At 32.1% G+C, this 27734-nt stretch overlaps 1 protein-coding gene across 2 annotated transcripts in view; it reads left to right on the forward strand.

Annotated features, from left to right (window-relative positions):
- The window catches only part of LOC118204254 (myotrophin), an 86030-nt gene that overhangs the window by 54233 nt on the left and 4063 nt on the right, over nucleotides 1-27734 (forward strand). For both annotated transcript variants that reach the window (XM_085825928.1, XM_085825929.1), the window contains exons 2-3: nucleotides 531-641; nucleotides 8189-8272. In XM_085825928.1, coding sequence (XP_085682054.1) covers nucleotides 531-641; nucleotides 8189-8272 — 195 coding nt within the window. The remainder of the gene's footprint in view (nucleotides 1-530; nucleotides 642-8188; nucleotides 8273-27734) is intronic.

Consider the following 27734-nt stretch of genomic DNA (forward strand, 5'->3'; position numbering starts at 1 on the left):
TAATTTCAGGTTTGTTTAGAGGACATAATCCTTCTGCATTTCTAGTAACTAATTATGTTGCACAATTGATGATGTATTTAATGTCCAAAACGAAAGTACAAATTCATGAACTAAATGCAGCATTCCAAGAAAGTTTCAAATTACGAGCACTTAGCATAATTTCGATTTGATATTAATATGTGCGCTTTTTAAAACTGATTGATTCAGATGTTCCGTTTTTACATGTTGCATACTATATTATAATCGTTTTACATATTACGTATGTTTGTAGTCAGCTCCCGTACTCAAAGTTTTTGTTTCTCAAATTTATATATAATTATTGGAAGCTGTACAATAAATGTATTTAAATGTTTCAATACCATAATTTAATTCCAAATTATAACTATTTTTCCAGTATGGCATAATTTTAAAATTTCTGTCATAGGATAAAATGTTTTAAATATATTTATTATCTTTCTGATTCAGTTCACTGCACTAAATTCTGAGATAATCGTAAACTATTAATAATTTATTATATCAATCTTTTGCAGGGTGTAGATATTAATGCAAGTATAGATGGAAGGTTACCAATTCATTATGCTGCAGATTATGGACAAAAAGATGTATTAAATTACCTCATTGACAAGGGAGCCAACATTGATGTAAATGATTTCAGTTATTAATGAACTAAATTTTCCTATTACCAGTAATTTTGATAATCAGTGCCTTAAAAAAATATCATTTTGTAATATTTTTATGTATTTCTTGCTTAAATTTGCTAAATAGATTAAATTAATAACAAAATAATAATAACATATATGTTTATATCCCTTTTCCTTTGTATGTGTATCCGTTTGTGTGAAAGCAAAAAATTAAATATTCTTTAGATATTAAATAAGTATTTTAAGATAATTTTATTAAAATTTTAATATAAGCATGCAGTAGTATTGATATATTAAAAAAACTGGCTAGAATTAACTTGGATCCTTCTTTATTTAAAAAACTAATTTTAATTAAATAACCATCAGCCAAAATGAAGCTTACTCTTTGGATCCAAATTACAGCTTATTTTCTTCAGTTCAGAATAAATTAATATTAGAAATCATAAGTGTATGAGTTTGTAAATAATTAGCTTTTAGAATGTGTATATTTACATGGTCATTTAAAAAGTTCTGATTAAGACAAGTAAATTCTTAAGAAGAGTATTTCTTGAAGAAATTAAAGACATTTAATATTATTATTTAAATTTCATATGATATTTTTATTAGATGACTTAGCAGTATTTTTCTAGGATTATTAAATAAAATATGGACAAAATGTTGTTAATGACATACTGGAAATATTTAGATTGAGAAGCATGATGTGAGTTCTTATTTTATACTGTTTTGTTTGTATGAATATTGTTTCCAAGCACCAAAATTCATTTATTTAACCAGGTCAGTTTCCGTTTTGCACATGCAATACGTTTCGATGGATGGTACTGTTGTAGTAATATGTATGTGTATGTTTAATTATTCTTGCTTACATGTGCACATACATACATAATCTCCATATGGTGCTTTAGGTCTGGGCATATGTTTTTCTCTTTACAAGGGCCAAAAGCCATGGAAGGTACATAAAAAAAAGTACCTTTAACTGAAATAGTTCGGAGTGTTATTTATGATATATAAAACCAAATGAAGTTATTCTTTTTTGTAAATATTTTTTAAATGTGTATAATTTACAATTTATGTGAATTACTGTATAGAGCCTATCTCACTTGTCTGACAGTAACATCAGAGTAAGTACATAAATTATATCAAGGTAAGGAGCACAGGATTGCATCTGTCACTGGCATGGATTTGGATATTTATGGATGACATAATATTTGAAAGGATTTTGAGCTTACCTTGTGTTTTAAGTGTTATAAAGACACTATACATTAACAAACATTCGAACCTTCTGTTGGATTCAAACCTGGGCCCAATAATATGGCAGCCAGCATTGCTAAATGGTGTATTGATGAAACTGGAAAATTACTCATAATTCATATCATGCTTAATATTTATATTTAACACTGTTAACTCACAGTTAACTAGGGTGACTACCAGGGATGATGTTCATAGTTAACAGGAGGGCAGTTGTCTTTCTCTATCTTGATTGTGTATGCACTTTCTTTCCATCTCTATCCCTTTCTAAATATACTTATTTCTTCTTCACTTTGTGGTTTATTACTATTGTGGGTCAATATGAGTCAATTTGTAGCAGAAGATTATTGGCTGAACATTGATTTATTTCTAAGATTGAACAATTTAATTTTAGCAAATGATTTAACCACTCCTGTAGTGATTGAATGCGAAAAAATAGTCCTAGTGTAGCTCGTGCATGTCGTAAGATATAACTAAAATGGGTACAGAGCGTCCCAAGGGCATCCTGCCCTTGGGTATTATATCAGGGAACTGGTCTCTCAGATTGGGGTTTAGGTGTGGGGCTAACTGCCTCACCCTGTAAAAGAATTCCGGTTCGGAAATTTCGAAGGCTAAATCATGGACAGATACCACCCAGATGACATGGAATGACAATGAACTTGCAATGTATTGGTACTTGGAATGTGCATACATTTTGAAAGGTTGGTTGATATGTTTGAAATTAAAAAATTAATTATTTTGAAAATAAAAAATTTAAATTTAATTCTGGTTGATACGTTTGCGAGGTACTTTTCCATTTTGCCGGCTCAGTCGATAAAATCGCCAATAGTGGTGAAACTGTACCAAACGAATATTCTCGCTGGTAACCTTTTACGCCTCATTTTCAAAACAAGTCAGAGCCATATCTTATCAGATTGATTGGTTCTTTCAATAGTGGCATACATTACATAGAATTTTTACCAGATAGTAAAATTTTATGCCCTAAGGCTATTTGCGGTAATTAAGTCAATTAGGATGCAATCACACTGCTCACCCGAAGGCAAAAATATAGAAAAGGCAAAGTCAAGGTTTAAATTTGTCAATTCTAATGAGAATACACTAGCGAAGTAAAGTACTGCGGTTTTACATAATTTCTGCGGTCTCGTAATAATCGTACGATACTATTCATACGAATTGAAATAATTCATGCATTTAAACTTGTATTCCAAATTAAGATTTAACTTGAAATTAATGTAGATAATTACCGAGAGAATTAGATTTTTATAGCGTAGTTTACATGAGATGAGATTGCTTGTGGTCACGTGCAATATGAACAGGCGAACCATGAAAGCATAATAAATTCTTAAATTAATGTCTTTTTACAAATTTTTAAAGCCAACAATGGCTTTTTGCAAAATTTTAAACAATATTAAAATGCTTATGCCTTCAAAATAAAAAACTCTTAGAACTAACATTTGTTAACATTTTTATGTGTATACTGTATGTTGTCTCCAAGTCTGCTTGGCGAGATTTGCGCCGGCGAAACAGAAAAGTGCCATTTGAGAATTATAAATTAGACAAATTCTTGTTGATACATATGAGAATTATAAATTGGACATTTTTGGGGAGCCACGAGAATTATACTTTTTTCTTGCCATTCAGGAGATATGAGACTTGGCCAAGGAATTTTGGATTAAAAAAAGATGCTGTGTTTTATATAACTGCCAGTATAAGCAACACTGCTTTGGAGTAGCATTTGTAGTAACTAGGCAAATAAGAGACAGAATTATAGACTTCAAACCTATAAATGAAAGGATTTGTCAACTTCAGATTCGAGCTTGTCCTTAAAATATTAGTATTATCAGCATACATGCACTGAAGACAAATACAATACAAACCCTCTCACTGTGTGCGTTTTTTTATCAAAATAGGTTCAAAAATTGCATATTTTTTTATTACATATTTCAAATCTACATATATTTTAGAGTTAAAAATTTTAGAGTTAAAATATACAAAAAATTTTTGTAAAAGAGTTTTTTTCAATATAGAATTAGATCATAGAAAATGATTGTCAGAATACTGAAATTGAAGAATAATGATATAAAAGGAAAATTCTGAAAATTGATATTGGTTAAATTATGATTTATTTTATAAAATACAAAGGTAAAACATATATACTAATGAAAATATTTGCATAATGTAATGTTTTGCATATAAATTTTGCACCACTGTCCAACATTTTCAACAGAAACTGAATATTCAGATTCATCATTATCTACAGAGGAATCCGAGAAATTCTCTTCAGAGTCACTATAACTATCTTCAATGTACTTGAAATCAGACTCAAAACTACTATCAGTGTCGGAAATATCATCAGGAATATAAGTTATATCACTTGCGAAACACTTCCTACCTACTGAAAAGTGCGTGCAAAATGCTACATTACGTATTCTTGTAGTATATTTGGCAGAAATGTGGGCAACTAACACCATCTGTTAGTCCACATCTAAATAAACAATTAAACATCACTGAAAAATCTACTGTTCATCAAATTTATTTTGTTAGATAAATTTTGGAAAAAACAGTTGAGCGTAATGTTGATACCTTTTACCTTTTTATGGATTTTAAAGTTGCTTATGATAGCATATACAGTCAAAAGTCTTTAATCCGGACTCGTCGGGACTTCGGCGATTCCGGATTATATATATATTCCAATTCCGGATAATATCACTTCGGCGATTCCGGATTATCGGTTTTTAGGATTATAGATCATCAGTTTAAATCTGGTAAGATGTCATGCAGAAATTATAAAATTAAAAATATGAAACCATAATTTATGAAATAATATTTTCAATTATGATCTAAAGGGTATCAAAATTTACAAAAAAAAAAGAAGCTTAATATTTATTTGTTTACTGTATGAAACATTTCTTTCAACGCGCGCATGAGTAAAGCATACCTTACACATAGTCGAAATTAGAAAATTGCAACCAGAAAACTATTTGATGTGTATTCGTGATATTTATAATGACGAGGAAATTGATTTAAATTATATTGGAGTACATCGAGATGAAACACTACATTTAGTGAGGAATTATAAGCCAAATAAAATAAAAACATCTGCCCTGAAGATGAGGATAGTGCTGACAGATCAACTTCCAGTTCATTTCGCGCCGCGACGTCCCCCGCAGAGCAGCGTGAAATTGATAAACAGATTTCGAAATGGTTGGAGAAACAAATCACCTCTCTGTCACTTTCTTCATGCCTTTATCCATTTTTTGCAGCAATTCCACTTTTTGTTTAATGGACATCAAAACATGCTTTCGCTTTGTAGATCCTTTGGCAGCTCTAGAATTTAGCTCTTTTTGACATAATCGAAAGTTTAAGCTTACTTTTTATAAAATTGCTCTAACAGTCAGCAAAAAATAATAAGCCGAATCCAATTCGAAGATTAAGGAACAACGCAATCTGCAACATTAACTGGAATAGATAATTAGATAACTTTAGCGTAGCTTATACTGTCTGTTATACATTAAACGCGTGTGCATAAACATATTATGTACATGTGTAAAGGTATTATGCGTTTACGTATGTGCAGAAAGTTTGTAGCTTTGAGGTCCGGATTATAGATCATTCCAGAATATGGACGTCTGGATTAAAGATTTTTGACTGTACCATGAAAAGTTGTGGGAAGCTATGCTGGAATTCGGATTTCCTAGACAATAGATCTATCTAGAATGACCTTAAAGAGAGTAAATTACAAAGTTAAAATCATGTTTGACCTATCGGAGGCATTTTACACTGAAAGTGGTTTGAGACAATGTAATGCCCTTGCATGCATGTTTTTTAATATCACCCTTGAAAAGGCTATTAGAGATGCCAGAATTATAACTAAAGATACCATATTTCAGAGATCTATGTATTTACTAGTATATGTTGATGACATTGACATTTTTATTTATCTGAAGTAAACAGGTGGTTATGGAGACTTTTATTTCTTTAGAATATGCAGCCAGAGACATTACACTAACCATTAATGAGAGTAAAACAAAATTTATTGCAGTAACTAGTAAAGTTCATAATCCTCTCCCACTGCAAATAAATTCTTATACTTTCGAGGGCGTTTCTTAATTTACGTATCTTGGTTCTATCATCTCTAATGATAACAATATTAAACTTGAAATTGACAATAGATAAAATAGATGTTATCATGGTTTAAAGAATTTGTTAGTTTCTAAATTATTAAACTTCAGGTCAAAAATAAATCTTTATGCCACTCCCATGTTTCATTTAATAGGTTAATACCACATATTACCTATTATATTATTATATGGTTATTACCATACCATATAATGTAATAGACATATTATATGGTAGTGAATACTGACTATTAACAAATAAACAAACCAAAGGAAAAAAAAAAAAAAAGAAGAAGAAAGACTTCAGTCATCAAATCTTATCATATCGGTTGGCTTGGACATATTTTTAGAGGTGACAACTTGAATCCTGTTGAAAAGGTGACTTTTGCAACTATAGAGGGTACCAGGAAAAGAAGAAGACCTCACACTAGATAGACTGTGTGGAGGCAGATCTCAAGACTTTCAAAAAATCAATTATTGGAGGACCTAATTAGATCCATTGGGGGAAGCTTATTGAGACGGCCTTAGTCTGTGATAGGCTGTAGCGCAATTGGAGAAGAAAATGATTGAGCAATTTACTTTTAACAGATTATTTAACAATGTTTATGCAAAACAGAAGAGAAACACATCAAGTGAAACATAAAATTAGTAACACAATAACCTTGAATTTGACATAGATTTATGTTGAGATCTATGTGTGGTCATCCCCAGTTAAGAACCACTGGTCTATTGTATGCCTCTATATAATTAGAAATCAGCTATATTGGTAAATTAAAAAATTCATTATTATAGTAAGCTTAAATAAGGCCAGGTGACAAAAAGCATTGATCGTATTGCAGTAATGAAAGGAATGTGAGATTTGATGAATCACATCCATGTCCAAATGCCTTTTTCTTCACAGCATGAGCGAAGTCTGCATAGCCATTTTGGTTTTAAGTTGCATTTTAATTTTATCAGGTAGTTATTCAAATGTATTTCTTTTTCTTCCAAAATACCTTTTACTGTAAGGAATTTGTTTATCTCTTGGCAAATCATAAGTCATGAAAACCAATATTTATAATAACGATTATGATAACAAAAAGGAGTGAAATCCAACTGACAATGCTTTTTACCTAGGGCGGATAAAATAAAAAACAAAAAAAAAAAAATCCATGTGGAATGACTTGGATTTTTTTTTAACCACTTAACAGTTTATTTTTTCCGTCATATTATGACAAAAAATAAGCATATTATTGATATTTTTATGAAGAAATTCATTATATAAACCCAAATCAGCAGTCAGAACTATTACAAGTATTGAATTTATTGATTTATGCTAAATTTTATTTTCATCGTAGAAAGCACATTTTTCCTTAAAGTTGGCTTTTTTTGAACAAATAAGAGAACTGGAAAGAATACTTTACAAAAATAGATGTCAGAATTTAAAATGTTTTATTGTTATTACATATCTGTTTGATTCCAAAGAATTATTAATATCAAGAAAGAAGGATTATTAATATCAAGTTCATAAAAGTTCCGAATTTGCGTTAGATTATCCATACTTTCCGTTTCTTCATCACTATAGAAGTCAGACAACAAACTGTCATTGTCTCAGAATCATTTAGTGAAATGATCTGATATTGACTCAGATTCACTATCTGAGTCAATATCAGAGTTATCTTCAGTTATAAGCTACTCATTATCATTCATTTCTTTTAGTTTAGCTCCAAATTCAAAAGAAACAATATTCGCTGTAGCCGGAACACTGAACTAGTGAAAAGAAATTTCGCGCCTTTACGTGCATAAAAGAATTCAGTAAAACCTAACCTTGAAACCAGTTGTTTTGCAATTCCAACTTTACTGAATTACTAGCGCTATCTGTTAGAAACATTACACTCTAAACATGCAAAAAATTCGGGCAAATCAGTGTATTAGACTAGAAAAAAATGTTGCCTGAGTGCCACTTGGAAAAATAAAAAAAGGGCCATTTCCAAGTACCGGAACGGTGTTCGGGCAAAACTGGGAAGTGGTTAACAGAAGAATACCAAATTAAGAAATTTGAAATATGTACAGTTCAGCTTGTGGGGAGAATTTTTTAATTCATAAAATTTTGTTGTAAATTTTATGAAATTTAATCTTTATTGATTTGCTATGTCTATTTACTAATGCATATTTGTCTGTTTTAATGCATTTTCTTTTTTGTAGGCAAAAGATAAGTATGGAATAAGTGCTTTATTAGCAGCTATCTGGGAAGGACACACTAGTTGTGTTAAACTGATGCTAGAAAAGGTAAGGCTATACCATCATATTTATGTAATTGTAAAGATTCATATCCATAAGGTTCAAGTAATTAATTATATCTTATTCTAAGTTTTGCTAATCAAAAATACATAGGAAATTGCTTTATTAAAATACTATGTATGGGAGAATGCTCTTGTTAGTTAAGGAAATATGTCTCTAGAAATTTGATTTGATTTTTGAAATATTACATTCAGGCTAAAACTGTGTATGAACAGCTCCATATAATTATCTTAGCATTGAAGGCAATTAAAGTCAGAATATTTTTATTGAAACAAAAATATAGCTGTAAAAACTGAAAGTCCCATGTCAAAGGTATGTCTATTTACTATAGATAATTTATTTAATTTTCAGTTTGTCATGTATTTGATAATGTAGTATTATAATGGGCAGTATATTTAGATTTTTGGGTAATGATGATATTATTTGTGGTATTTTCAGGTTTTATGCTGAGAATGGAATTACCAAAAAACAAATTTTACAAGGTTGAATGTAGTTTTCTTAAACAGAGACTTTCGTTTGAAAGGCTTAGTGTACTATAAATTGTATATAAATTGATTAAATATTTTCCCCCTTTTTGTATTTAGTTGCTGAATGCATTATGATCATATTCAATCTAATGATGAAAGTGATATAATAAGTAATATGGATAATTAAAATAGAGCATCATTGTTTCATCAGTTAAAATGTATTCAACTATATATTCAAATAACATAAGTTTAACTGATTTATACAGTACAAAGTATGTTATCCGGACGTCCATTATCCGAAATGATCTATATTCCGGACCTCAAAGCCACAAACTTTTTTTGTATGCTTTTCGCATGCGCATTTAAGGTTTACGCATGCGCGTTCAGCACAAAAAAAAAAAACGGAGCAACTTAAACAACTTACATTGAAAGAAATGTTTAATGAAGTAAACAAATAAATATTAAGCTTTTCTTTTTTTTTTCTTTTCTTTTCTTTTCTTTTCTTTTTTTTTTTTTTTTTTTTTTTTTTTTGGTAAATTTTGATACCCTTTCAATCATAATTGCTCTTTATTTCATAAATTACGGTTTCATATTTTTAACTGTATAATTTCTGCATGCCATCTTACCAGATTTAAATTGATGATCTATAATCCGGAAAAACCCTTAATCCGGAATGACCGAAATCCCGACGAGTCCGGATTACAGACTTTGTACTGTGTAATTTGTATTGAGTTTTCAGTAGACTGCTAATAAAAATTATATTTTTCTTTTCCCCTGTTATAATGTTTTTCATCTAAGTATGCGCATGTAGGGTGGCACACAAAATATGGGTTCATCTTCTTGCCACTATTATAATTCTTTGATAAAGATGCTATAACTTGGTTGATTTCTTCTAGACTTTTGCATTGATAATGGGTTAGTTCACATTAGTTGAACAATAAAACAGGCAAGACTTACACAGAATCCATCAGTATACATGTTTCCAGTTTTCTATTTGCCACCTTTTTGTTGTTGCTAATGCTTTGTCTAACCTATAATCAGCCCAAACACTCAATATTCCTCATGGCAAGTAGCACACGTTCATGCCTGTGGTTAGCAACAGCCTTGAGCACCATACAGGTGACAATGCCATTTAGCTCACTTTTTGCCCCCAGTTTGAATGGAAAACACCTTGGGGGGATGGGTCCAAGGGTCTCCCAACCCTCTTTCCCTACCACAAACCTCTCCAACTCGCTGCATATTTAGAGTGCCTCCATGTGCACGGGCACAATACATTTACAAACACCCGTGCCTTCTGTAGGATTCGAACCTGGGCCCTTCGGCAAGGCAGTCAGCGACGCTAACCACTATACTGGTTGGCTGGCTGCCATCTTGGCTTCTTAAGTATTCAAGCGTTACTATTATACTGTAATTTTATTAAAATAGTTTTTTCCTTTGTAAACTTATTATTCCCCTTTGCATTATGATGTTTGAGGAAAGATAATATTTCATGGTTGCATTTAAAAACAAAATCTGAAAGCTTTCAGATTTTATATTCCAAAGAGGCATTTTTTTAAAGGTTTTGTGTGTTACCTTTGTTTATTAAATATCATGTTGTTCACAGTTAAACCATAAAATTCAGTTCAAGAGCAATATCGCAAAATAATTTTAAAAGTGCATATGTTTAGAATTTTCGATACACAGCCTCAGATTTTTAGATTTTTGGTAGAGATTTTATTTTCTTTTTTGCTGAGAGAGTTTTTTTTTTTTTTTTTTTTCCTGAAGAGTGTTGCCATTGTTCGCTTTGAAATCATTGAGTTTGTTAATCAAACATTCGTTAAAGTTTTATAAAATAGGAAATAGATACTAAAACAAATTCCAAATTTGGTCTTCCAGATGCCCATATTCGAATGAAGAATGACATTATTCAAAATTTGATATCCCTAGGTATTGTTGTTTTTTTACATTGCAAGAAACATACAAGCATTCATGTAGATTTTTCGTAATTTTATTTCTTTAAATATAACGCAGGGCTTTAATATTTGTTGGCGACAATTTGAAAAGTGAAACACTGTTTATACTGAACCAATGCAAAATGAAATTATAGCTGTTCTGGGCAAATTGCTCCTCTGGGCTAAAAAATGAAAGGTTTCAGATTCTAGTCGTTGCCCAAAGGAGTTTGTTAAGGTATTTTACGCTCTTGCTGAGATCACAGTCTACCTGTCTGCTGTTATACTCATTCCAACTAACCCATTTTTTAGCTTTATTATTAAGCATAATTTTCTTTCCATTTGCACCATATATAATTCTGCAGCAAAATTTAAAACCAGCATAGCAGTATACGTTTAGAATTCCAGATAGAACATTAAGTGTTGGCTTACATTTTTCTTTTCTTTTCTTTTCTTTTTTTTTTTCCAAATCTTTTCTTAGTTTATTGTATCAGTGTTCAATCTTCTTACTACGATGGCTTTCCAAAATTTTGTCTTTATATTATTAATACTTGTGTATTTATGTATGAAATATAAAATTCTTGGCTCTTACACTACATAAAATTCTGATTCAACTGCAGAATCAAAGCATTTAAAACCATTATATCTTTATAATTTCCAACAGACAGCCTCATGTATTGGAGATAAAAATTTTTTATTCTGTGCAGTGCTGCCATTACTTGCTTTGAAATTGTTGAGTTTATTAATTAAAAAATTCATTAAAGTTTTACAAAATATTGAAATATAAATTTCAAAATTCCGGCATCGGTGCACATGTTCAGGTGGAAGACAACATTATGCAGAATTTGATGGCTGTAAGTACCATTATTTTTTTACAGTGCGAGAAACATGCATATACTCATACAGATTCTTCATTATTTAGTTTCTTTAAATATAATGCAGGGCGACAGTATTTGGTAGCAACAGTTTGAAAAGTGAAACAGACATTTATAGTGAACCAATGCAGAATGCCACTTCGAGACTAAGAGCTCCTCTGGCCTCTTTGGGCTAATAAGGGAAATATATTGTAATTATCTTTATTATATTTACATATGTACTCAATATTAATTATCAATTTAATAGATTTACTTCTTATATTATTAGTTGAAGAGTATATGCATTAAAGTGCATCCTACAAGCAATCAATTATGTAATTATTCTGAATATTGCCCATGAAATACAATGAAAAAATTAAATGCAGGTTCTTGTAACTACATGTCAGAAAATCATTTATGTTACTTTTTGGAAAGTTTCAGATGTCTATTCGTAAAATCTCAAAGCTATGTCATTTGTCACTACATACTTTAACTGGTAGTTTCTTCGTATGCAGAAACTTCACTACTTGAATGTAACTTTAAAGAAAATATTTTACTTAGCTGTAAATCATTCAAATTTCATAAAATTTACAAATTGATTTGTGTTTTGTGGTTTTTAACCTCTTAAAACATCTTAACTCGTGTATGACCATTGGAAGCTTTAATCATCATTTAGTTATATTAAATGAAGTAATGTCTGATTTTGTTTTGTTATCTTATGCTAATTAAGAAACACATTAAGTTTCATTCTAATTTAGGAAAAAGGTATATAACAGTTGTTTTTAATGCTTCCTAAATATTGTGAGCTTAAGCCATTTTGAAGGATTGTTGGTTATTGAAGTATAGCAAAGCTCACAAAGCTCTCTGTCAAAGCGGTTGGATGCTTTCATTATAAAGGGCAAGGAAAGTTTTCTTACATTCATGTTACACATGCAGAAAACTACAAACACTGATTATGTAACCAGTTTGTTTACCTGGGATTAAACCCAGAATAAACTGCCAGCATTCAGCATGCTTAAATCTCTCGACTATTGTGGGGCTTTTTATGGTAACAAATGATGTAGTTTATGTAATTTGAGATTTGTTTAGATTGGATTTAACAGCAGCTAATTAAATAGATATTTTTTCATTCTGATATAAAATGTATTGAATAGATTTATCAATGAGTACTTTGATTTATCATTTAGTCAGTCAGATTTTCAGTGCATAAATGTGAACTTGAATTACAGCTGGGGCCTCTTATCCTCTGATTCAGTGTCCTTAATTTACAGCAGCACAGAAAAAATTCGCTTCAAGTCATAAGCTATGCGTTTGAAAATGCAAGCAAACTGACAACAGTCCATAGCAGTTCAGGTTTATCAAAGTTTATCAAGTCTTCTTACATTCAGCCGATATTACTAAACACGAGAAATGGAAATAATCATTGAAGTTGTTTATGTATGTTCTAAGAATGCTAGGAAATTCTTCAAACTCTGAGCTAGATATCTAGCATGGTGATATAAGTATATTGCGTTTGAAAATGCAAGCAAACTGACAACAGTCCATAGCAGTTCAGGTTTATCAAAGTTTATCAAGTCTTCTTACATTCAGCCGATATTACTAAACACGAGAAATGGAAATAATCATTGAAGTTGTTTATGTATGTTCTAAGAATGCTAGGAAATTCTTCAAACTCTGAGCTAGATATCTAGCATGGTGATATAAGTATATTGGTAAGGAATCTTGGGTATTAGGAGTCTGAAAATTTGACTTTGTTTCTGTAGCTCTTCTTTTTAAATTTGCTTTCACTATCATTTGCGACATTCATGCTGGGGTATTGCAACTGTGAGTTTTTTTTTTTTTTTTTTTTTTTTTTTTAAGGGTCATTTGAAAATAAAAACAAAATGAAAGAAAATTTTAAAAAAACCAAATTTATTTGCAGATTCTACATACCTTTCTCTATTTTTTCGACATAGTTTGTTTAAACATTTGTTATATCTTAGAACCAGATTTTGAATGCTCTCTTCATAGAACCTTGCTGCCTGCTCCAATAACCAAAAGGTCATGGCCATTTTCTTCAAGTCTTGTTGTTTTCAAGTCATGGCCATCGTTGTAGTGGTTGCCACCGAGATAATGTTTGAGATAATGAAAAAGAGGAAAATCGCTTGCTGTCTGGCCTGTAGGGGCAGTGGTCCAAAACTTCCTGACCGAAAGAGTCCAATAAGGCTCGGATTTGAGCTGCAGTACGAGGCCTTGCATTGTAATGGAGTAGCAAAATTCCCTCTGTCAGCATTCAGCTTCTTTTGTTTTGAATCGCTCTGCATAGCTTTTGCAGAGTTTGGCCTTAGGCTACCACATTTATAGTGGTTCCGTGTTGCATGAAATCGAGCAACAAAACACCATGCCTATCCCAAAACATGGATACCTTGATCTTGCTCTGGGACAGAGTCTGTTTGGCCTTGACCCTTACAAGAGAGTGTGTGTGTCACCACTCCATTCTCTGTTGCTTTCATTTGAACCTGATATGTGAAACCCGCATTTTGTCTCCTGTTGCATTCCGACTCAACATGGCATCACCTTCTTCATTATAACAAGTCAAAAAATTCAGCGATCACTTAAATCTTTTGTTTTTGTGGTCCTCCATTAGGAGTTTAGGGACCAACGGCAGCACAGTTTCTTAAACCAGAACTTTGCAGAAACAATCTTGTACAGCACTGACCTAGATACTTCAGGAAATTTGTTTCAAAGAGTGCTTATGGTGAAGCATCTGTTCTCAAGAATTTTCGCTTCATCTAAAGTCACCATATTCTCTGTGATCACACATGAGCGAGCGTAGCGGGACTCATCATGGGCTTTGCCGCAGCCAGCCTTGAAATCTCTGACCTACTTAGCACTTTGCCTTCACTTATGTCAGTAGCACTGTAAACTTCAGAAATCTGCTGGTGAATATCTGCAACAGACAGGTTTTTTTTATGACAAAAAATGTATCACTGACCATACCTTGCATGTGGCGGGTGATTCGATAATCTTGAAAATTTTTAAAGACACAGAACAGACCGTACAGGTCACCTACACAGCTGCAACTCAGCACAGTTGTTTCCAAGGAATGCCAGGACATGCACGCCACCTTTTAGTGTATATAGCAAAACAGACTACTTAAGAACTGACTAACTTTTGTGAAATTACAAGAGAGACGAAAAAAGATGCTACATATCTAGCTCTCAAAGCTCTTCTTTCCCTTGATGAGAACCTAAAAACGTAAGAGTAGTGATGCTACAAGTGCTTGGAAACTACTAGTGTATTATTAGTGCTTTGGTGTGAGCTAGTCAAATGATTTTTCTTTTTGAAACAGTACTTTATGTACAGTGTAAAAACTGTCGTTTTTGTATTTTCATTTGTCATTTATAAATTGTTAAAATGCCAGAATCTGTTATTTTCCTAGACATTAGAAAGAATATAATGTGGAATAATTTTTCACTGCAGGAAATCTTGACATTTGTTGCTTGTAGATGCCAGAATCTGTTATTTTCCTAAACATTAGAAAGAATATAATGCAGAGTAATTTTTCACTGCATGAAATCTTGACATTTATTGCTTGTAGATATGAGAGCTTTGACCTGCGTAAATGACCTGCATTTTGTGTGAGGATTGCAAATGTCATTTGAATATGTTTCAAATGTTGTGACAGATATTTTTAGAATATTGTTTATATGAATATTAAAAAGGCCCAAGGAGAGAGAGCTGTGTGGAACACTAGACTGAATAACCTGGTGATTGGAATGTAAGAATGTCTATGAGTAAGTGGGATTTTATCATATGTGTAACGTTCTCTGTGAAAGTTCACTTGATGAGTTAGTGTAATGTAATCTTCAACCAGAGGTACATGTCGTTACCATATTAAGGAATATGATTTTACAATATTTTTTCATTAAGCATGTTTTATCTTATGCTTCTTTTGTTTTGCTATATTACCTTGGATTTAAATCCCCCCTTCTGTTGGATTTGCCAAGACATGAAGCAGCAGCTATCCTGTTTCTTCAAATGAAGAGGGTTTTTATTTATTTATTTATTTTTTTTAAAGGAAGTGTGTTCAAATAACCATCTTATGAAATTAAAATGTAACTTGGAGTGAAAATGATTATGAAGCCTTCATTCATGTCAGAAAGAAACACATAGTTTTTTAGATCACTCCTTCCATTACTACTGTACTGTTGGTGTACTTATGGTGTCAGAAGTTATATGTGGTTTACTTACGACGTTTGAAGTTTGTGTTTTATGGACCAGAGTTTGCTTCAATGAATTGCAACACAACAATTAATTTGAATATTTACATAAGAGAAGTATGTACTAATACTTTGTTATTTCCTCCTGACATCAAAATCGAAGGATACAACAAAATTGTGAAAACTAATGACAGCTTATTTACAGAAAGAAAAATATAATAATAATGTAAGCCATGTGCTCCACCCACAGTGGCTTTCTGAAGGATTTTGTTGTGAAACAAAATCCTTCAAAAAGCAAAAAGCTTCAGATAGCAATGTTCCTTTTTGCTATTCCCAGTCGTTTCATTTTGTATAGTGGGGAGACAAGGATGTAGGCTATAAACCCATAATGTACCAAATATAACACTGAAAATGCATGATATTGCATTAAAAAGTACCAATTTTATAATTTATTTCTTTATGCTGCAGATTAACTTGAATAAATTCAGCCATCTTGTAAAATTTAAGGATTGTGAAAAGCTGATTTTCGTACTTTCTGATTATCTGCGCCCATGCTAAAAAAGCCTGTTTAGTTGGCAACCCATAATGTTGCCAAAAAGTATTCATGTTGCAGCCCCCCCTTCAGACAGCTTTTCATCTTTTGGGACAATTTTATGACTGCAGATTAGGATTCCTCCTATAGGAGTTGCAACATTTTAGCTTTGCTGTGGATTGCATACTGCAATCTTCTGTGTCCTCAACAGTATCTAAGGTTTTAGCTTTCTGCAAGCGTAGATCCAAATATTGCAGTTTTTAATTTGAGAGAATTAAAATTTCACAAAAGTTTATTCTGTATTTACACAATTGAGCCTGCCCCCTTGTATTGGGGTTTTATAGTTGGGCTCTCAATATTATTTTCATTTTGAAAATTAATTGATTAATATAATCGGTAGCATTTTCTTCCCTATTTATATAGTGATTGTTTCCTATATTGCATTAAAAGGTACCAATTATATAATTTATTTCTTTATGCTGCAGATTAACTTGAATAAATTCACCCATCTTGTAAAATTTAAGGATCGTGAAAAGCTGATTTTGGTACTTTCTGATTATCTGCACCCATACTAAAGAGCCTGTTCAACTGGCAACCCACAATGTTGCCAAAAGGTATTTACGTAGCAGCCCAGTTATGCTTGTAGCAGTCCCCCTCCCCAAGACAGCTTTTTCTGGACAATTTTATGACTGCAGATTCCTCCTATAAAATTGCAACATTTTAGCTTTGCTGTGGATTGCATACTGCAATATTCCTTTCCTTGTCTTCAGCAGCATCTAAGATTTAGCTTTCTGCATGCATAGATTGTAATGTGACCTGTTTAAAAATATCATGTTCCTTTCCTTTCCCTAATTTTAATATTTTAGTGTCAAGGTTGTGTATGATATCGAATATATGCAATTCTCTCTTGCTTTTCTCAACTCTCTCTCTTTTTTTTTAATGCAAAAATAGATAGTTTATGTATTTGGGGAAAATAACAGTGCAAAAAACAGAGAAGTGTATATATCTTGTGTGGAAAAGGAGAATATTTAAAAAAAAAAAAAAAAAAATCATATGTACACCTCATGACTTCCTTGTATTGGAATATTAAATTGGAATAATAAATTATATGCATTTTTTCTTGCATTTCATTTAAACTTATTGGATTGAATTAAATCTACTTTGCCAACAGCGCATAAACCACAATAGAATAAATGCATTCTTTAAAATTCACTCTAGTATTTGTTTACCATAGCGACACTCTGGCGCTAGAATCACTTAACAGTATTAATAATTATATAACAGTTAACTTATATAATAATTATATAACAGAAACTAAGTTAACTGTTATATAATCCAATAATTATACAGTCAAAAGTCGTTAATTCGGACACCCATAATCCGGAATGATCTATAATCCGGACCTCAAAGCTAAAATCTTTCTGCGCATGCGCCGCGTTGATGCATGCACATAGGCGTTTTACGCATGCGCGCAAGACATTTACGACTGCGCATATGTGTCTGCGCAAGCGCAGAATACGTTTTCGCGTACGCGTTTAATGTAAAACGGACGGTATAAGCTAAAATTATCTAATTATCTATTTCAGTTAATAATGATGATTGCGTTGTTCCTTAATCTTCGAATTGGATCCGGCTTATTATTTTTTGCAGACTGTAAGAGCAATTTTATAAAAGTAAGCTTGAACTTTCGATGATGTCAAATAGAATTTCCAATGCTGGAGCTCCCAAAGGATCTAGAAAACGAAAGTATGCTTCGATGTCCATCAAACAAAAAACGAATTGCTATAAAAAATGGATAAAGGCATATCCTTTGTTTATCTAACTGTTCCGATATCTGTTTATCAATTTCACGCTGCTCTGCGTGGGGGGGGGGGGAGAGACGTCGCGGCCCACTATGAACTGGAAATTGATCTGTCAGCACTATCGTTATCTTTAGGGCAGATGTTTTTATTTTATTCAGCTTATAATTCCTTATTAAATGTAGTATTTAATCTCGATGTACTCCGTCTTTGATATGATTTAAATCAAATTTCTCGTCATTATAAATATCACGAATACAAATCAAATAGTTTTCTGGTTGCAATTTTCTAATTTCGGCTATGCGTAGGGTATGCTTTACGCATGCGCGCGTTTAAAGAAATGTTTAATAAAGTAAACAAATAAATATTTAGCTTCTTTTTTTGTAAATTTTGATACCCTTTAGATCATAATTGCTCATTATTTTATAAATTACGGTTTCATATTTTTAATTTTATAATTAATATAATTTCTGCATGCCATCTTACCAGATTTAAACTTATGATCTATAATCCGGAAAAATCGATAATTCGGAATCGTCGAAGTCCCGACGAGTCCGGATTAAAGACTTTTGACTGTATAACAGTTAACGTATATATTTCGTTCATATTATAACTCATAATGCACAAAATTTATATCATTTAAAGAATAGAATTATCTAATCGTTGCCACATGTTCTATTTAAATACTATAATAAAGCTAGAATGACGTATAAAAGAAACAGTTTTTCACAGACGATTGAGTATTTCTCATTTAATTAATTCAGTTCTCACTTCGCGAGAAGGCAAAAATACATAAAAACTCAGAATATCTATATTAAAAATTACGAAGTAAATCTCAAACACTTATTTCCTCAAAAAAATTCCAGAAAGAATTAAGCATGATTTAATTAGCAATAATAAATGAATGCGTTAGCTTTGTTGTTGCAAAGCTAAGTTTCTCTAGATTGGCAACAAATCCACTAGTCTCCTGTTTCAAATGTAAACATCAATGGCCGCCATTAAAAACAGGCTTAGCGGCAATTAAACAACTTTAAAATTGCTGATAATTCTAAAAACATTGCACACAGATTTACTAAAGACATAAAATCCTTAACCGGAAGATAAAAACAACATAATTCAATCATTTTTAAAGCAAAAAATGTACAATTTACAAACATATAAGAGTAAAGAAACTGAGATCACTTAGCCGGGTAACAGAGTGGATATATATTTAAATATATTTATATACGTTTGATGCGGCCGATTACAACCAAAATACGAGGTGCACATCTACATGTTATAGCAGTCCTATATACAAAATTTCAATGTTCTGAGGCTACTCGTTTTAGAGTTATGCGAGATATGAATGTACGTACGCACGTACGTACATATGTTCGTACAGACGCCACGAAAAATTCTCTTCAGAATTAATTTTAAAGCAGTTTTATAATTTTTTTGAAGGAAAAGAGTATTTTATTCTGTCCTTACGTACAGCTATCACGCAAAAACATCGTTAAATTGCATTCGATAGTGGTCAAAATGGATATTTTCATTGAAATATGCTGCCTGAAACTTTTCGTGATTACAATACTTCCTTTTTACTTCGTACAAGGAAGTAAAAAGGGCAGCAGGGGATATATCGTTGAAATAGATATAAGATATCAAAACAAACGTTCCTTTCCAAATTCTTGACTTCTTCTTTCTGGTGGTGTGAATAACCAGAAGTTACCTCTATTTTTGTTATATAGTGGTTTTTGGAAATCTGTTGCTTCTCACATTGTTGTGGTACCCAAATGTTTTTCTGCCTAAGACAATGATCTGTTTAACTTGCAGCTTTTGAAATTTTGATGAGTGCAGAGAGGAATCATCTGTTTTTAACCTTCACTTGTGTTGTTACTGTGAGTGGTTTAATAATCTGTGTTAAATAGGTGATTTTTGAGAGGTTCAAGAAGTCATAATAGAAACTCTGAGATTCAGAATTTTAAAATTTAAATTTAAGTCTTAGATCTTATTGATTTAATTCATAGCAAAAGTTTAGTGATCTTATTGATAACTCTGAATCCTGGTTCTTATTGACTTCATGCGTTTTGATTATACTTCATGTCTGCGATTTCAAATGGGAAAACTGGAACAGTTTTGTTAGTATGTGGCCTTAATTATATTTTTGGTATGCTATTGTATTGTTCTTTATATGTTGACAGTATTATGTTAGCTCAGATAGCTATGAAAGACAAACTGAGCATAAAGAATACTGAAGAACTTCTGCATCAGTCTAGATAGGCACAGAAATTGCATCAGATTACAAAATAAATCTTCAAAGAAGTATTTGTTTTTTGAAAAACTTAGAGCCATAAAATTTTAGTAAATGATTCTGTATCAGTTATGCACAGCATGGTATTTGAAAAATCTTTGTTCTGTATGGTGTTAGAAAAAATCTGATTCTTTATATATATATATTTAAAAAAAAGTATCCTTAAAAATAATTACAGTGGTGGCCAAAATTGTGGACACTTTTGGAAATTTTTATGTTTTTGAACTTTGTATGCTTATAGAAAACGTTACGTTTCACAAAATGCAAACTTGTATATATCATTTTAAAGAAAATTTATTACTAATTTCAAACAAAATACAAAATTCAATTATTTGCAATAAAGAAAAAGTTAAACGATAATAGTTATCGATATACATTAGATAGTGATGATTGCAGTGAGTTATCAGTACTTAGTAGGGTACCTTTTATTTTTGATTGCAGCTTCACATCGACGTTTCATTGAACTGACAAGAGTTTTAAGCTCTTTTTTCGTTATTACATGATGCCAGGAAACAATTATAGCCTCAGTTAGTTCTCTTTTATTTGATGGGCGCCTCATTCTGGCAAGAGTTTTCAAACGGTGCCACAAATTTTCGATAGGATTGATGTCAGGGCTGTTTCCTGGCCATGACAACAATTTAATGCTCTTTGTACGAAACCGCTCTTTCGATATTTTGGGCATGTGGCAAGAAGCAGAAAACTGCTGAAAAATAAACGAAGCATTTTTGGAAAAGAGATCTCTGATGGAAGGTAGAAGTTTTGGTTCTAGAATAGTGTCAATGTATTTTCTGGCAATCAGTGTCCCATCGATGACATGAAGGCGACCAATACCATCTGCTGACATGCATGACCAAATCATAACACTAACTGGGTTCTTCACAGTTGCTTGAATGCAGTTAGGATGTAGCTCTTCTCCTATTCTACGTCTTACATATTTTCGCCCATCACTACCGAATAACGATATCTTAGTTTCATCACTCCATATAACTTGTGACCACTGATCATCTGTCCAATTAATGTGTTCCTTTACCCACTGTAGTCCTTTTTTTTTTTTTTTTTTTTGCTGAAAATTAAGATAAGGCTTTTTTCGTGGAATTCTACCTCTCAGTTCAACATCTGTTAATCTTCTCCTGATTGTTCTTGAACTGACAGAAGCACCAGCATCATTCAGATCACTTCTGATGGCCGCTGATGACATTTTTCTATCTTGGAGACATAGTCTTTTTATTCTTCTGTTATCAATAGATGTGGTGCACCTTTTTCGGCCTTTTCCTTCTTTGTTTTTTTTTTTATTGAATTTGTCTCCTGATATCGTAAACAAAACTTTTAGGACTCCAGATGTAGTCACTCAACCACCCATCTTGCTATTTCAGCATAGGAAAGACCACTTTCTCGTAACACAATAATATTACATCTCTTTCTAGGTGTCCAATGTATTCTTTTATGTGATGTCATTGCTTCTTGATTAAATATTAAAAATTTTTACAAAAATTCCTTCTTGTAATTGCATTGTATAAGAAACAGTTCCTTCTTCTACAGAACAAAGCAAAATAATGAATTGTTTCAAGTGTAAACATGATGTCAGCTTCTGCTGGCAGTTACTAACATTTGATTGGTTCTCAGAACAAGAACAGTGATTGGCCAGGAAAGCTAGACATTACAAAGCACTTCATATCTGTGTTTTTTATTTATATTAAAGTACATATAACTTTTTTTGTATTGCAAATAATTGAATTTTGTGTTTTGTATTGAATTCAGTAATTAATTCTCTTTAACCCCTTTGCGCTGGGTAGCGCAAATGCGCGCTTATCGCAGAGGCCGGCAGTGTCTTATGCGAGCGTCTGTCCAGGGCCAGGGGTTTTTTTGCTATGAAACCTAAATCCATGAAATTTCCAAAGTATCAACACATTGTTTAATAATACTCTATAGTGTATTTAAACGGCTTATGCTTTATAGATATTTTTATATATACTTTAATTACCTTATTTCTTGTTCAAATGCATATTTTACACATTTTATTTTCATTACTCACCATTTTATGACTTTTAACATTATACATCTGAAAACTAAATATATTACTTAAAATTCTCTTTTCATATGAAAAATTTGAAAACGGTGTCTACACACAGTCCTACGTTACATTCTTTGCACTCGTAATAAGTCATTTGCCGTTTTGGAGGATTTTTCTGGGAATGTGAACAAACGAAGCATCGTCGTCTCATTTTCTTATCAGTCTCTTCTGAGCAAAGTTTTGGAAAATGTCTTTCAGTTAATCTGAGCGGATTTAATTATTCTGCTGATCTTGGTGTGATATTAACATTGGTGCTTTTAGAGGAATACTGATAAATAATTTGGTTAACCAAATTAAGTCGATAATTCAGGAGAGGAAGATGTTTTTTACTTTTTTTGTTGAAAAGAGTATTGGCGTTAAATACAGCCATATCCATGATATTGAAGAAAAGCTTCTTATACCATTTAACAGTTTTTCTGAAAGATGGGTACTGAATAATGACGGAATCGCTTAAATCTACTCCTCCCATATTTTTGTTTTCGGCATACAGATGTCCGAAGTGTCCTCATCATCATTAAATTCGCTAGATTCTTTATGATCAGAATATATCATAGTATCACTATCACTAATATCAGAATCTGTTTCAGAATCAATATCTGAAATATTTTGCATCATTTCTGCTATTTCATGCTCTGTTAAACATTTTCGACGCTTCGACATTGTAATGGTAAAAACAGAAAGAATTCACGTCTAACAAGATCTAATTATTTTCTAAAAACTGAACTGCAAACCAAAATACCCAACACTTTAGCGAAAATAAAACTTCTCTACTTAGAATAAACAACTACAACGTGCGAATTTAAAGAGACGTCATAAATCACGCCATTTGGAAACATTTATTTCCCCTTTTGTTTATATAATCAAAAACACGTGTATGTGAGTCGTGCTTCTCTCATTTCGTGTAGAAGGTCTAATGTACATGTATCTGAAACCATATAGACATACAGTGCCATCTTGTGGCAGAAATTATATTTTAACGTTCCAGGACACTGGCACAAATACGTGACAGTCGGGGCTGAATGGAAAAACACTCTGGCACGCCTGCGTGTCGGCCGGGAAGTGAGTGTGTTCGTTGCTGGCATGTAGACATGACAGTCACAGTCAGCGCAAAGGGGTTAAAATGATATATACAAGTTTGCATTTTGCGAAACGTAACATTTTCTATAAGCATACAAAGTTCAAAAACAAAAATTTTCAAATGTGTCCATAATTTTGGCCACCACTGTATATCACGAATTAAACATATTTTTACTTGTCTAACTATTAATTGTACCTATTATTTTACTTGTGTATGTAGTGAGACCTGTGTTTACTGCTTTTAACTAATGTAGTTTATTAATCAGTAACATACAGTTAACCACTTAACTGTAGCGCTCTCATTTAAGAGTTCACACCGTTTTGTGTCGCCAGAATCAAGCCATGACGAGTAGATTCGTCAATCACAGAGTAAGTTGCACTGGTAAGATATTGGATGAAAAAGATGGGTTTATTTTATAAAAAAAAGCAATAAATTAAATTAAATATTATACATATAAAAGTAAGAATTTAAATTCCTACTGTGGAGTGATATTCAGCGAAACAGTGTACTATACGCAATGGGACTTTGCAAATCGAACACTAGTAACGCGATTCCTTCCTGATCTTATGTTTGTAGCAATGCGAACACCTTTGCGTAAGGTTGTTTTTTCCCGATGTTTCGGGTAATTAATCCGGAACATGATTCCCGCTTAATTAGCCGAGTTTGTGTCGATTTATTTCTTTCATTTGGATATATTGCAAAATTGTGTCAATTTATTTCTTTCAATTGGATATGTTGCAAAAGTGTCTTCAATAAATTTGATCAAAAAGTTGACACGCGATAATGTTCCATTATTTTTTTTAAATATAATATGGATGCATTCAGACACATAATGTCTAAGAAATGGAGAAATTTCTTTATGTAGTACTTTTTGAGTTGTTTTGTTGCTGTGGAGTACGCTATGATAATTCCATTGCTCATATTCTCTCCACCCATTTTTTTATTATAATCAATAACTACCGATTTCTTTGTTATTATTTTTATTTTCTCTGTTTCTATTACGTTGTCATTATGTTGTAATATCTTGTTATTTAATAAATAAATATAATTATTGTTGAAGTGGCAACGCCATATTTGTATAAAACCGTTACTCAGCAACGAGAGATATTATTTAAAAAAAAGAGATTTAGTATTCTGAAGATTTTACAACTAGGAGTAGTATTAAAATTTTGCCACTTAAGAATTGTATGAAATTTGTCTATCACTGTGAACTAGAAATAAAATATATGTTCTACTAAGAAGATTGTCTGTTTTGTAAATTACTGCAAAATACATTACAGTCATTAATTAATTGGAGGTTCCACCGAGATACTGGAAATTAGGAGTGCAATTATCAATTTCGGTGGTGCTGGTCTCCTAATCCCAGAAATTTACTGAATTTTTTAGAACAAGTTTGCTAATACCAATTGCCAAGTTTTTTTTATTTCAAGAAGAAATGGATGTAAGAAGTCTGCCGTTATAAAGCCAGATTTGAAGCTGATCATTCAAAGGTTATCTTCTGTGCTTCTGTAACTTGCGTCCGAGCAAAAACTGTCAAAAATAAGATACTGCTGATCTCTGAAGATAAGATTAACTTTTGGTTTTCTTAAAAAAGCTTTTATTGAATTTTAATACTTTATTTCAGAATTATAGTTTATCGTGTAAGATTTTGCTTAAAATAACTGACCCCAAAATTATTCAGCTTAAATTTATAATTGATATTCGTGGTAAAGAAGTATTTTGAAATTATTATTTATGCTTTACTTTTATTTGTATTGAAATTTTATGTTGATAATTGATATGTGTAAGCCATCCCGGCATTTATAAGGAAAAAAAAAAAAAAAAAAAGAACTGCTAGCTGAGTTTTTGAATTTGTTGCCAAGCAGGCGCGTGAAAATAAGTAATAATGTCAAACTGACGTAGAGTGAATTGATTATACTGCAGAATTGGCAAAGTCTAAGTTCTCGCCATCCAGGCATGTGGTAGATAGTAACGTCATCCCGACGTATTACAGAATGTATATTCTAAAAGTTGTATTGCCAAACTGGCAAAAATTGTTTTTGTTATCGCCAACCAGGCGTGGAGATAGATAGTAAAATCGTCAAACTGACGTTGGTAAAATTCCATTGTATTGCCTAACTGGCAAAGGTGTTTATATAGTTATAGCTAACGAGGCTTGTGAATAGTGAGTTAAAACGTCAACCCGACGTAGTATTAAATTATTTTGTGCCAACCTGGCAAAGTTGTTTAAATAATTCTCTCCAGTTGGTTAGTGTGAATTTCGTATTCGAGAAATTAAATCTCGCCAGAAATTATATATTTTTAATACAAGTACGAGCTTTTAGATTGAATTTCAAAAGGAAGCCTATTAAAAGTAACTTGTGTCAACATGTCATTCTTAGCTAGGAGTAAAAAACAGGATTTAAAAGTATTAGCAGAAGAGTTAGGTTTAACCGTGAAACCTGAATTTAAGATTGCTGAGTTGCATAAACTGATTACTGAAAGTCCCGATTATGATGAGGAGTTTACTCGAGAACTACTGGCTGCAATTAGAGAAGAAAGAGAACGAAAAGAAGAATGTGAAAGAAGAGAAAGAGAAAAGGAACGTGAAAGAGAAGAAAGAGAAAAAGAACGTGAAAGAGAAAGAAGAGAAGAACGCGAAAGGGAAGAAAGAGAAAAAGAACGTGAAAGAGAAGAAAGAAAAAGAAGAGAAGAACGTGAAAGGGAAGAAAGAGAAAAAGAACGCGAAAGAGAAGAAAGAGAAAGAAGAGAAGAACGCGAAAGAGAAGAAAGAGAAAAGGAACGCGAAAGAGAGGAAAGAGAAAGAAGAGAAAAACGTGAAAGAAAGAAAGGGAAAGAAAAGAAGAGCGTGAAAGAGAAGAGCAAATTTGAGCCTTTGAGCTACAGAAACTTCGGTTGGAAGCAATGGCTGCCACAGCACAGCCGGTAGAAACTACGCAGTTACCTGAGCAGCCTTTAAAAATCAGAATTCACGATGTCATGCCACGTTTCAACCCTAAAGAAGATGAAATAAGTTTATTTCTGGTGTTATTTGAGCGTCAAGCTAAAATAATGAATATACCTGCTGAAAATCAAGTGACTCAACTTATTTCATTACTGCCTCCCGACATTGTTCAGCTTATTGCTAAGTATGAATATGTAAAAACTTTACTGTTACAACGATGTAAATTAAGTTCGGAAAAATTTCGACAACTATTTAATAAACACCAAAAATCTACTGAAAGTACTTGGTATGATTTCTACTATGAATTAAAGAATTATTTAGAAGGATGGCGTAACGGATTAAACATTAAAACTTTTGAACAGCTAAAAGATCTCATGCTGGTTGATCAAATAAAAAAGCGTACCTCTCCTGATTTCAGAGAACATTTTATGGGTCAATGGACAACCATCATTTCACCTACTGAAATAGTTAAGAAAATTGAAAATTTTGAAGATGTGAGGAAAACAATAAAACCGAAATTTTCTGTCAATCAGACTGAGAAAATTAACAAAGGATCATTTAAACCGCGTTATGATAATTTTGTGAAAAAAATAGAGCATCCGCCTCATTTTAAGCATTCTGATAAATGAGATGATTCAAAATACCAGAAAGATCAACGACAAAAAAATCAATTTCAAAACAAGAACCAAGAAATTTTATATGACAAAAGATATCGACCATGCTGTTTCGAGTGTGGGTCATACGAACATTTTAAGCCTCAGTGCCCTCGCTTAAAACCAAATGAAAAGATAAATTGCGTATTTTCGAATGATGATTTATTAAAGACGTATACAATTAACGGTTTAGTTAATGGGTATGAAATGCCTATTCTTCGAGACACAGGAGCCACAGTAGAAGTTATTTCTCGAAAATACGTAGATAAAGCAAAAATGATTGGAGAACATGTCTGGGTACAATATCTCTTAAATGACCATTTAGTGTGTCTACCGTTAGCTGAAGTTGAAATCAATTGTGAATTTGGTCATATAAAAACAAAGGCAGCTGTTCTTACAAATGATCCTGGCAGATATGTATTGGGTAACAAAACTGCTCAGTTGTTCAAAAAGAAACAATTCTTAAATTTACAAAAGATAAATGCGGTTTTGACACGATCTCAAGTAAAACGATCTCGTGAAGAAGATCGAAGTAGAGGCACTGAAATGGGGAAACCAGAAGCACTGTCTGTTATTGAGACTGATGAAGATATTTTACCTCAAGCTGATGAAGAAGACAAGGAACTTAAGAA

Source organism: Stegodyphus dumicola, chromosome 10 (genome assembly GCF_044657685.1).
Source record: "Stegodyphus dumicola isolate Sdum_Otavi_A_Nest chromosome 10, ASM4465768v1".
Lineage (NCBI taxonomy): Eukaryota > Metazoa > Arthropoda > Arachnida > Araneae > Eresidae > Stegodyphus > Stegodyphus dumicola.